Raw genomic sequence first — 13,573 nt, forward strand, 5'->3', positions numbered from 1 at the left:
TGCACAACTCAACCTATTGGAAAACATAAAAAAATTAAGACAGGAAAATGAGCAAAATTTTGTAAAGACTTAAAAGTAATACATGGGTTAGGTATTACCTGGACCAATATAATATTGAGTTTATTGACATAAAGCCTTTCCTGCCGAAAAGATGCTTCATTACTTGAAAGCTATATAAAACAAACAAAACAACAGCAGCAACACAAAGAAATTAGAATAGCATATCATATCATATATATATATATATATATATATATATATATATATAATAACTGCAGATTTTATAGATTTATAAGACCATAATGATGTAACATATACCTGTACAATGACTTCTGATATATAATTTTTCATTCCATCTCGTTGTTCTGCAGGCAAAACATTCCACCGGTACTTGATAACACCTTCTAGAACCTGTAACATACAAGCATGTCAACTGTTCAAAACCAGAAACACCTTTACATGAACAATAATCACACATGTTTTCTCAATGTTGTAGCCGGAAGTACTTTCTGAAAGGACAGTCTAGTATCTATCATGGAAATGTGGATGAAGCATGATAAATCCAGAGTCAAAGTGAGAAGTACAATGGGTTCCTAGAGACTCAGGTACAAGACAAACACCTGAATGAAGTTAGATGCTACCTTTGATAAGAAAACAAAAGAACATACAAAGCTTAATCTAAAAGAATAGCATTACAGTTACACGCCTTCAATTTGCACATGACTCAATAATCTTTCGTGAAAGAAATGATCTTAGGGAGGTGAGAAACTTGAAAGGGTTGGTTAAGAGGTTCAAAAGGGTTTCAAACTTAAAAATCAATTGGGATAAAATTTTGCTTTGCAGGGATAAATTTGGAGGAAGAGGAGTTAGAGTCAATTGCTGTCTGCCAATAAGGATAAATAATGCCATTATTTGGCCTTTGACCTACTCGGGTCTCCCTCAAGGTGCAAACCCTAAGGATAGCAGGTTTTGGAACCCTACCTACAAAGGTGTGGAAACTACAAAGAGGTTAGTAGTGTGGAAAAGGAACTATATTTCATTGGTAGATCGAATCACTTTCATAAAATCCATGCTTGCTAACTTAACAGAGTATTATCTTTCAGTTTTTAGAATACCGCAAAAGGAGACAAAGAAGATAGAGAAGTTACGTCAGATTTCTTATGAGAACTATGAAAGGAAAGAAAAACTATTTGATCAAATGGGAGGTTGTGTAGGAGTGAAAAAGAGGGTGAGATGTGGATAAGAAGAATATAGCACATCTAGAGAAGTGGTTCAGGATATAGCCCTTAGAGAGAGAGTGGGGTTATGGCATGAAGTAGTGACTGGTAATCACAACAGGTCGAGCAATGGTTGGAACACAGGTCTATCTAACAGGGCTCATTTGGTCTCACCTTGGAAGGCGATTCATAGTATCCTTCCCCAATTGCTCAGCTTTATAAAGTACAAAGTGTGCTCAGCAGACATTATCCGGTTCTAGGAAGATACTTGGCTAGGCAACTTTCCCGTCAAAGATCCCTTTCCTTCATTGTACACCACTTCCTTGATTGAAAATTAAAAAGGTGTTAGAGTCAAACTTTATACCCCTCCTGTAGTTCCTCCAGGTCATAATTGGAAGATTAGCTTTCACAAAACTTTAAGAGATGATGACTTTGAGTCTATGGTTAACCTTTCACAAAGCCTGGACAAAGTACACTTGGAACCTTCTAGAGTCTAGACCGGATAGAAGAGTTTGGGCCCCACACCCTAAGGGTATCTTCTCTTGTGCCTCTTTTTCTCACTACTCAAAAGAATCAATGCTTGAGTTTAATTTAACAAATAACAAATTAACAATTCAGCAAGCTTGAAAATTTGAAATAGTAACAAATAGCAACAAATAAAACTGATACTAAATTTCAAAGTTTAATTTAAACTTCAAAATAACAGAAAGTTTTAAAGCTTTAAATTAACAACTGATACTAATAGCAATCTAGAAATTCACAATAGATACTAACAGGAAGCAAATAAACAAACTGAAACTAAAGTAACTAAATTGGTAAATTAAAACGAATAACATTATTTATTTTAAAAAAAAAAACTAACAGTAAAGAATATACTAGAAGCATCTGAAGGCTAAAGCCCAAAGCCACATATCTGTAGCTGCTGGTTTTCTGTTTGGAACTTTAGATTTCAAAGACAACAAAGCAGTGGACAGCAGGGAGCAGTCTTTGGTCTTCGAAAATTAGGGGGGAGGTGGGGAGGAGGAGGAGGTCAGCCGAACCGTTCAAGGCACTGCCATGTCGTTGTCTAAGAACAGATTCAACTATAGAAGAAGAAGAAAAGGAAAAAATTAAAAAAAATAATAATTAACAACTTGTGCATTGTAGCCCTAACTTGAGTCACTCTTTCGTTTTCTCTTCCAGGCTCTTGCGAATAATCAAATGGAGGGTTATTCCACTCCCTTACAAATGAAAAACATAATAACATATCGCAGGGACCATGATATAATTGTGTCCCCACTAATTATAAATTAAAAACCAAAAATAGATCCAAAACAGTATTGTAAAATCATAAGCATCTGACGCATGTACCTTCTGCATAAAGTGTTACGAGGATATGCACCTCAACCGAGGCATACACCTCTATAAATGTCTTTATACAAGAGGCATATGCCCCATGTGCTCCAACACTTCTCTACTGTGCCTTCGTGTGTTATGGAAGTACCTCACGTGGAGGCACGCAAGGCCTCCCACGCCTTATAAAACACTGAGAAATTCTTGAATCAAAATCCTTTTGTGATTATCATGTGGCTCAGATATCTGGCACACAAGAGCAACAGCATCCAGCCAAGAACTTGATTAAGGCATTCATAATGGCGGCATGAGCTTTAAAGGTAGTATATCCAGTAAATGGAAGGTGAATTCTAGTTTCAATTTGAAGTTTTCTTACAAGAGGGTTTTTTTTTTTTGAAGAAAGGTAAATTATAACGTATTAACTCAAAAGGTATATGGTCCATTGTACAATGAATTGCTGAAAAAGTACATGCCAAGAAAAAGGACCTCAAAAGAGCTACAACAGCAAAAAAAGAAACATCCAAAGAATCATCCTTTAAAGTATTATGAACAGTGTTGTCAAAATCTTACAATTTATGATACGATTAACGATTTGAATCATGAATCCCAAATCCCAAGGGCTTTAATTCGAATCTTATGTGTGAATCCTTTTCTATAAAAACTCGTGATATTTTTGTTTGAATCCTATGATTTGATTCATGAATCTTGTGGTTTCTACAATCCACTGTGTTTCAAATAAATTCAATTAAGAACTAGTTCTCTACTTTGTCATTTTTTTGTTTATATTTAGTTTTACCAAGGGAGACCTTTTTCGATCCCTTACAAGAAAATGATTTTTTTATCAGCAAAGAAAGATCAATTTTATTAATGAGTGAGAAACAGGTACTGAATTACAATGCAATCAAGATAACAACAAAAACACAAATCACAATAGTGCCCAAAACAACCTCTGCCTATGGACCCCTGCTTGGCTAATGAGTCAGCCATTCCATTTGCTGCCCTTCTGATCCAAGTGAAAGAAGCATTGAGTTCCCTTGCCAGGCTTACTATTTCTCTCAGGGTGTGTCTATAAGTCCAGGGAATACACCTTGTGGCAGTCCAAGAGAAAAACAGTTTCGAATCCCCTTCAACCTCCAAATTTTGAAGGTTTGCTTGCTTAGCAAGTTTTAGATCTTACTAGAAAATGATTTATTATGTTATTTAAGACTAGAAATGAATTTATTTTCCATCATATGTAGGTTAAAGAGCCATTGTATGTGGATTTGTTTAACTTTCAAGTCAAACTTGATTATGTCATCTTAGGTTCTATATTATAAGTGGTAAATTCTATTTTTTAGGTAAATATATGGTAGACATAGATTAAAAATAGGGTAAAGTTGCTTTCCTATATATTTTTAGCCTTTTAATATCTATATTTAATTTTTTTGGCAAGTTTGTAAAGATAGAAATAATCTTACAATTTAAGATACAATCCATGATTCGCTTCGATTCAACTTTCTTCACAATTAATTATACAATTACAATTTTCAAAACACTGATTACGAATAGACAGCCAATCTCTACGAAGTCCAACAGCCATGTTAAAGACTACTGCTTCCGTTGAAGCTTTCTGCTCAAAAAATCTGCAATTTCTCTCATACCAAATAGCCCAAAAGATTGGTGAGGGAATGGTCGACCAGAAAACTCCCTTTCTTTGTCATACCAGCAACATGCCATTATTCAAAAACTGATTTCACTGATTTGGGAAAGCACCAATTCAGATCTACTGCCTTGACACAGCTCCACAGAAGTTACAGTACAAGAAAAGATGGTTAGAGGTTTATACCTCTCAATTACAAAAAGAACACAAAAGGTCTGTAATGTTGAAACCCTTCTTCCAAAGCATATCTTTAGCAAGGCACTTTTTCAAGGATGTTACCCAAGGTCCTAAGCAAAAAACTTTTGATGAAGCGGCAGACCCCCAAATTGCTTGGATAGGAAAAAACTCCTAGGGTTCAGACACCAGGTCAAACAGAAGGACCTAGCAGTGAAAACACCTGATGAGTTCAAACTCCAGACTATTGAATCCTGAGACTCCAGATTTGGGTGTTGGTTCTGAAGCCAGGCCAGCAAATCTAAAACCACTTCAAGTTCCCAGTCAAACTCCTCTGAAAGGACACCAGTAGAAACTATTACCATCCAGTCATCCACCACAAAGGACTCAGCCATCGCCACGTCTTTATTTTCTGCCAAACTAAATAGGGCTAAAAAATGGGTCTGAGTTCTGTCACCACACCAGGGATCGATCCAGAACTGCATCCATCTACCATCTCCCAACTTGTATCTTAGACCTTTACAGAACTGAGTGAAGACTTTGGAAATTCCCCTCCACACCCCACAGTCATATGACAAAATGGAAGCTTCTGCATCCCAACTGTTGATTCTGACCTCATAATGCTCTGTGCTATAAGCCTATAACCTTCCTCCGTAAGTTGTCGGGCTCCTCTGAAAACCTCGAACACCACCTACCCATAAGGGCAGCATTAAAATCTTACTTTTCATATTCCAAGCCCCCCATGCGATAGAGGCTTACAAACCTTATCCCAATTTACCAAGTAGTTTGAAAAATCTTTCCACCCAAGCAATAAAAAATCTCTCATCTTCTTTTCTACTCTTCCCACTACTTCTGCTGGGATATGGTACATAGACATGGAATACGCAAAGAGACTAGCCAATACACTTTTGATAAGTGTAATTTTTCCCCCTTTTGAAAGGTACTTGGCTTTCCAAGCTGCCAACTTCTTATCCATCCTCTCTAGTATTGGGTACCATATGGCTTTTGAAGTACATTTTGCACCAAGGGGCAGACCCAAATGCTTCAAAATAAGGCTGCCAACTTTGCATCCCGGCAAATCAGCCCGCTCATGAGTATTACTTACCTCCCCAAATGCCATCATTTCGCTTTTGGAGAGGTTGACTTTCAATCCAGAAACTATTTCAAACAAAAAAGAAGATATTTTAAGAACTTGATTCGAAAAAGCATTGCAGAAGAACAGAGTATCATCTGCTACTCATCAAAAAAATGAGTGTCATCTGCATATTGCAAGATTGGAATTTTAGTGTCATTGCTGCTGACTTCAAAACCTTCCAGAAAACCCAGATCACAAGCTCTTTCTATCAGCTTGCTTAGCCCCACCAAAACCAAGAGAAAAGGCAAAGGTGACAAAGGGCCACCTTGCCATAAACCTCTAGGACTCTTGAAGTTGCCTCTAGCACGCCCATTTATTAGGATCAAGAATCTTGGTGTGGCGATACAAACCTTTGTCCAGTTTCTCAGTTTAGACCCAAAATGCATCCTTGCGAACATATAATCTAGGAAAGCCCAATTGACATGATCATAGGCTTTCTCTAGGTCTATTTTGCACACCAGACCACTTCTTCCACTTTTCCTCCTTGGATCAATGAGCTAATTGGCTATTAGAACTCCATGCTGATTCTGAATGTGTTTATTTTGGATAAAAGCTCCTTGATAAACCAAAACAGGAGAGTCCATAACATTCCCTAATCTTGTGGCCAGGATTTTAGCCATAATTTTCTTACATGGAAGATTCCTCTCTATTGTAGATCATTAAGCTTTGGTTCCTGAGAGGAACTTAAAGTTCCTAGTATCCCGCTACTGGGATTCTTATTACTTCCTAAAGTGTGCCAATTCAAAATTGTCTGGGTGGACTCACATCATGCTTTATCTTCACCTCCAGCCCCCTTTCAACTAATGTTATGTATTTTTGTTCTTAATATAAAAGATTTTTATTAAAAATAAAGAAAAAATGAGATCCCCTTCCTCTTCATCCTCCTCCTAACCCCCCTCCTCTTAAGGAGACTTACGCCTCCTTGTGTTGGGGAGGCTTACGCCTCTTGCGTTCTAAACTACATCTCACGCCTCTAGGTAGTGGAACACCTCGCATCACGCCTCCGCATTTTAAAGCATTGCCTGGAACCATTGAAACATATTGATCTGAGTCCGATTGGTTATTGCCATAAGTTGGAGGATTTTTTTTCCTTCTTCTATAGGGAATTCTCATATCTTTTTGTTGTCTATTAGTGTTATTAGTCACATCCTCAACATCAGGAGCAGTAACAAGTTCAGTGGGAGTCCCACCGGATTCACCTGCGCAGTCAGGAGCAGTAATAGGTTCAATATGAGTCCCACCGGTTTCACCTACGCAGTCAGGAGCAGTAACAAGTTCAATAGGAGCCTCACTAGATTCACCCAGGCAGCTAAAACTGTGAGATCATGAGAAGATGAAAGACCCGAAGCTAAAAGAGGCACAAAGGAGAGAGAAGAAGAATCCTCTTCCATCCTACTAGTCTCCCCCTGAAGAGGATTCCTGGAGGACTAAAAATAGGAGTGAGACTCAAAAAACACCAATCCTTGATGACATTCTTTCTTGGTAACTGGATCATAGCACTTATAACCTTTTTGTGTGGGAGAATACCCTAGAAAAACCCCTTTTGTAGTCCTAGGATCCAACTTAGTCTTCTTAGGATCCTTGACATGAACAAAACACACGCAGCCAAAGACTCTAGGAGGAAGAGGGAAATCTGGAAGGTTATGACAAAGGACAAAGAAAGGAGCTCTCATACCCAACACCCTAGATGGCATTCAATTTATCAGATACAATGTTGTACGAACTGCTTGAGACCAATAGTGCTTGGGAACCTTGTGCTAAAATAGTAAGGCTCGAACTGTCTCCAATAAATGTCTATTTTTGCGCTAAGCAACCCCATTTTGTTGAGGGGTACTAGCACAAGATGACTGATGTAACATGCTTGCATCCTCCATGAACAGATTCAATGAGCTTTTAAAATATTCAACAACATTATCTAAACAGAATTGCTTAATTTTTTTACCAAATTAAGTTTCAATCATTTTACAAAATGCCATGGTTATCTGTGGTACTTCATCACGCCCTTTTAACAAGTAGGTTCATGTGCATCATGAATAGTGATCAATAAAACTAATAAAGTAACGAAAGCCATCTATAGAAATAAGAGGTGAAGGGCTCCATACATCAGAATGAACTAAATCAAAAGGAGCTTGAATTTCATTACTAGAAATTGGATAAAGAGTTCTACATTGTTTTGACAACTAACACACTTCACAAATAAAATTGACTCAAAACACACTTGAACAACTCAGGAAACAATCTTTGCATTGAAAAAAAAGGTAAATGACCTAGTCTAGCAAATCACAAATGTAACCTAGCTAGTAACTCCTCATTATCTCGACCACTAAAAGCATATGATTGTAAAGCTGAACCAATGTCTGCATCAAAATAATAGAGACCTTCAGAGTCATGTGTGCCATGTGGTCAATAGCACCAGAATCAATAATTTAAGAATTAGACACTATAGGACTAGTCACACTGTGAGAAAAGACGATACCTGATTTGGCAAGAGAGGTGGAAGCAAAGGAATTGTTTCTTAAACGAACCATGGCTCAGCTAAGGATTTCTACCTCATCAGCAGTGAAATCAAAAAACCTTGATGTGTGGGAATTAGCGATCTGTCCCATTAGAGGTGCAATTGTAGGTGTGTTCTTTGGGCTTTCACCATTATTACTTATGACAACATTTCCACTAGCATTTTGACTCTTCTGAGGATTCTTGTCTTTCCTTAATGCATCTGATTTCATGTGAGGATAAAGAATCCAGCAAATCTCTTTCAGATGCATGTCACCTCCACAATGACAACACTTGAGATGCCTCTTGTCTGAATGTTTGCCCCCCTTTTGGGTTGAGGAAATCAAGGTTGGATGCTCAACAAGTTATACTTGGATGTCAACTTGCACCTCTTTCCTTCTAACCTCTTTATTCCTTACAAGATAGTAGACACGATGTAAATTTAGTAGTTCATCACTTCGCAAAATTTGGGATCTTATGCTCTCATACATCGGGTCTAGGCCAACCAAGAACTTAAAAGCTCTGCCTTCTTCAATTTGTTTATCATGCCTCTCCTTATCTCTTGTATTTTCCCAATCAAGTACAACGTGGTGGTCTAGTTCTTCCCATAGTCCTTCTAAAGTTAAATAAGCTCCTGCTTTTGTCCATCTAGATAACCCATAAGTCGTCGGGAAGTAATGAAAAGCTTGGCTGAAACAGACCATTCTCTGAAATTGTATTCATCTAACAACACACTGATGATCTACAAGCTATGCAAATTTGGGTTTTCCAGGTTCGAAGACCTCCCACCAGTCCTATTGTCCTTAGAGATCACTTCTCCTGATATTGAAGACATATTCTTCCTCTTATAGTAACCACAATTGTAATCTCAACGAGAGGAACAAGATTTCAGACTTACCAGAGTTGTTACTAGGCTGAAAACACCCTCTATAACTGGCCTAAAGCACTCTTTGTAACTAGTTCTGGGCCGAGAGCAGCTTCTATTGTCAGAAAACACCACTTCTGGAAGTCAAACTTGGGCTGTGACCACCCCCTGCGATCTGTCCTAACTCCCGGACAACAACTAGGACTATCCACTCGGTCCTTCTTCCTAGATCTGCTCTACTCATGTTTGTCTAGTAACTGAATGGCTACTAACTGCTGCATAACCACTAATAGGGCATAAACTACTAGGAAAAACCTCTCCTAGGGCCCTACACCCAAGAGAACCCTAGACACAGACTTTTCTGTTATCTACGTTCAGTCCTAGGGCTTCTTCACAGTAACAGAGATAAGAAAAAAGAAAAAATTGAAGATAGATGAGGGAGAGAATAAGGGAACAAAGCTTAAGTTGTTAGGTGAGGTCCTTAAATAGATTGATATTCTCTAACACGCCCCCTCATACGAAAGCCCATTCGGCTTGAAGCGTGAACAAGCACAAGCCCACCCATACCTTGTGCTGAAACTTAATTAATTATAACGGGGTAATGAGGATTGAACAGTAGACCACTTAGTCAAAGTGACTCCGATACCATGCTTGCTGAAGTACAGCAGTAGAAGAGGAGGAAGAAGAGAAGAAGCTTGAGAGTGGATGGCAATGTGTTCTCAACTGGCCCTAGAAGCTATAATATATATTCACAATAAGATGTTACTGGAAAGACTAGAATGCCCCTGATTAGTGATGGGACACCTAGGCGTAATAAAATAAATGAACAGGTTTAGGGCCAATAACTAAAGGCCCATAACAGACTAAAGAACTTGAACATAAAAGATAAAATAAGCCCACCAACACTTAACCAACAAAATCATGTTTGTCAATCAAGGAGTTCTTTTTTTTTTGAAAGATCGCCAATCAAGGAGATGTGTTCTTCATTCATAGATATAGGATGAGGTACAAAACTTTATTCAATGACTCTTTTATCTTTCCAGAATGTTCATTATAAGACTTATGATGATGCTGATATCATCTAATTTTGCATGGAATACTCTAAAGGCCATCCAAATTTCACCACAATCCTAATACATAAAGCATTATTCTAAGGAAGATAGAATAGATTTCCTCATCCAATTAAGAATAGACAGTGCTAGTAAGCAATATGTTTCTCTAAACAATTCACTGACCCAATTCCAATGTTTTAGAAGGGGCACATCTTATCATAGTTCCAGAAAGTTTTATGGGAGGGGTTGGGTTTTCAATTTTGTAACGTGGATAAAGTTGGGTAGTTTTTGTTCTTGTTGATGTTAGTGTGGTGATGTTAATGTGGAATAATCTTTTTCCGTTTAATGAATTTTTTTATTTTACTTTTCAAAAAAAAAAAGTTCCAGTAAAATGTGCTTCGGACTCAGAAAATATTCCTTTACAGAGATACCACCACCATCACTCCCCCTTAATCTATGGAAGTTTTTCAGTTCCAGCAGATGTCTCAAACATGAAAAAATCCATATAACAAATACTGGACGTAATAAACAATAAACTAACCTGAAGAGCAAAGAACTTGGTGTTCAAGTTCTGTGACTTCTGTAGAATGTGAACTACTTGCAGCCACATATCTGGGTTCTTCTGTAAATCCCGCAATATCTGATCCGCAACCGTTCTCTACATCACCAAAGAAGAGGGTGAGATAAAAAGCAGATGGTAAGGGAAATGGAAAAAAAAAAATTCACATTGGAGGGAAAGCGGGAAAATGCCACCAAAGACGCCTCCATGCTAGGCACTAGTTAGGAACACTAGTAACACGTAACGAGGGGAACAGAACGAGAAATGGAATGATGTGGAAAGGTTAATACAACAACTGAAACTCACTCCAAATTGACCATGAGTTAAAAGGGGGAAATTTAATACCAATCAAATCCTGTATGACTAAACAGGGAAAAAATGCGTGAGCTTATAGTAACAGACTTTGGCATTATGCCATGACTTTAACTCACTCTAGTGTAGGCAATAGAACTATAACAAGAAAATAGTAGAAAATGTTAATGCCCATAACATCAACTGAAGAACCTATTTTCTTTTCTTCTTTATTCTTTCGTTCCAAACTAGAATCAAATCCACCAAAAATTCAAAAAAAAAAAAAGCCCAAAGTAATAGATGGTCCGGAAAAACTCCAGAAACTCGAAGAACGGGACGACGCAATAAACATTCCAGATGTTTTCAGTGAGTAAAAACTAAATTTTTCCAGCTGACGGTAGAACCCAAGCGACAAAAATCATCCTAATACAAACATTTAAAACACACACACGCACACAATTCCTCGTTCCACTTCGTCATTACCACGAAACTAACATCACAAAAACATATAGAAATAACGAACTCCATCAAACAGCGATCAAAACGCCGAGCCAAATTAGACTGCTTACCTCCTTCTCGGATCCCGTCCCATAGAACGCCGCAACTGTGGCGTCCAACAATGGTACATCGATCGGCTGGCTCAAATCCCTAAGCTTCTCCGCGGCCATGACTGAATACGAACCTCAAACTCCAACACAGTCCCGAACAAAACCGAATAGAGCTTAAAAACCCTAGAAACCCTCGTAAACCCTAAATCCTCGGATTCAAGAGTCAAGGCCGAACTGAGCTTCAAAATGAAGCAGAGAGAAGAAACGACTTTGAAATGGGTTTTCCCCCCTTCTCTTTTATATGTTTTCAGCCAGTAAACTCTCTGCCTTGGTGTCTCCCAAAATCACAGTCCCTAGTTGAAATCCTGGGCTCCTCGAATGTATGAGATTAGGGGAAAAGTAAGCTACGCGGAAGTAAAATGCCACCAGTTTGTAGCGGAATTTCGGAATTGCCAGAGAATTTCTAGAAGAAACTTTTGGGGGGAAATGAATACGAAATACTATACTTTCTTTAATTCCTTTGGAGCCTTGGAGGAGAATCGCGGATTCGCAGGATGTTTTGTGTTGCGACGCTCGTCGTTTGATAGTGATGCCCTTGGTTGAAAAAAAAAAAAAATTCTGATTGAACGTTCGATACCCTCGTGGGGTTATGGGCTCCCCACAATGCACGGGAGATGGACTGTGGGGAGTCTGTGGGACGTGCTCCCCAGCCCATCCCCTCCGTGCATTGGTAATATCTCTCCATGACAAACACGATAGATGTTCCCAGTGCACGGATGGGATGGCTCTGGATCGTATTCTGTGGGCAGCCGATCCAATCATGAGTCAAGGCAATTCCTAATTTCTTATTTGCCTTTTAATCGAACCGAATGGTTGAACCATCCAGACCATCTATTTTCGGCCCATGGCTATTCTCTCTTATCAAATGGTAGGCAATATTCAGGTCATAGGTGGTGGATGATAATGGCTGATGTAGATACCGAAAGAATCGCAATAAGAAGAATATAGACTGAAAGAATAACGTCATATTACAGTTGGCAAAGAGAATGAATATTTTTCCTTAAAATGTAACAAAAACAATAGAGATAACAAAAACCAATATGACTTTGAGCAAAGTTAAATGGAAAAGATAGGGTATATGTTGCTTTTCCTTTTGGGCTTTTGGCGATGGAAAGATGATGGTGGGAACTCCGAATTAGATTAGATTTCCTACTTCTCTTTATTGATTTTCCTACATTTGAAGAACTAGCAGGAACCTGTGTGATGTATAAGCTTTGTTAAGTTAAAGTTAGACAATATAACCGATGGATCGATTTTTGGTGATGGCCAATTTTTTGTGCTAAGTACCTCATCATTTGATCTGCTTCCAAGTGGCTGATGATTCAGACGCTGAAGTGGAGAATTTTTGCAGCTGAGCTGAGTCGAGCTGGGCAGACCAGGCGTCGAGCTTGAGGTGTCAAGCTGTCTGTGAGATGCCGAGCTACCTAGGTGTCGAGCTGCCTGTGAGGTGCTGGGTTGACTAGGTGGCAAGCTGCCTGTCAGGTGTCGAGCTGCCTGTGAGATGCCGAGCTACCTAGGTGTCGAGCTGCCTGTGAGGCGCCAGGCTAACCAGGTGTAGGGCTACCTATGAGGCGTCGGGCTGACCAGGTGCAGGGTTGCCTATGAGGCGTCGGGATGACCAGGTGCAGGGTTGCCTATGAGGCGCCGGGCTGACCAGGTGCAGGGTTGCCTGTGAGATGTTGAGTTGGCTAGTGACAAGCTGGCTATGATGAGTTTCGTTGCTCTTTAGAGATTTGCAAGGAACCAAATGTCAGAGGACCTGGGGTGGCTAATCCGGTTAGGTCGCTCTAATGCTTAAGTCAATACTCTCACAGTAGACTGCGAGCTAAAAATCACAAAGTCTGAGATCTAAAACTTGCTTACTTGCTTACTTTCCCCCCCCCTTGTCATTGGGGTTGGTGCCTTTATATAGGCCTTGCTCACGTACCGCCCCCGAGATCTCTGGGAGATCATGTCTAACTGGTCTGAAATCCTCGGAGGTAATTGCCATGAACATTGACCATCTTCCAAAATGAGGGCCAACCTCCAAGGATCGTGGGGTATGCATGCCAAATTTGTTGGCGAGCACGTCTTGCAGGTCGCCAGGTTGGCACCTGTGCTAGGCCGCCAAGTCGCACTCGGGCCATGCCGCCAAGTCGTGCTATGCCAGGTCGCCAAGTTGGATACCATCAACATGGAAAGTTGTTGCCTGAGTGGTTTTGCGTGTCA

At 39.4% G+C, this 13,573-nt stretch overlaps 1 protein-coding gene across 1 annotated transcript in view; it reads right to left on the reverse strand.

Annotated features, from left to right (window-relative positions):
- Positions 1 to 11,876, reverse strand: part of LOC148864700 (protein EXPORTIN 1A-like) — a 37,356-nt gene extending 25,480 nt beyond the window's left edge. Inside the window, 4 exon segments of the mRNA XM_088976330.1 lie at positions 99 to 170; positions 319 to 411; positions 10,449 to 10,565; positions 11,327 to 11,876. Of these exon segments, the coding sequence (XP_088832456.1) occupies positions 99 to 170; positions 319 to 411; positions 10,449 to 10,565; positions 11,327 to 11,425 (381 nt within the window). The 5' untranslated portion in view covers positions 11,426 to 11,876.
- Between the last annotated feature and the right edge of the window lie 1,697 nt (positions 11,877 to 13,573).

The sequence above is a fragment of the Nelumbo lutea genome, chromosome 3 (genome assembly GCF_056320005.1).
Source record: "Nelumbo lutea isolate HS-2025 chromosome 3, American lotus-T2T, whole genome shotgun sequence".
NCBI lineage: Eukaryota > Viridiplantae > Streptophyta > Magnoliopsida > Proteales > Nelumbonaceae > Nelumbo > Nelumbo lutea.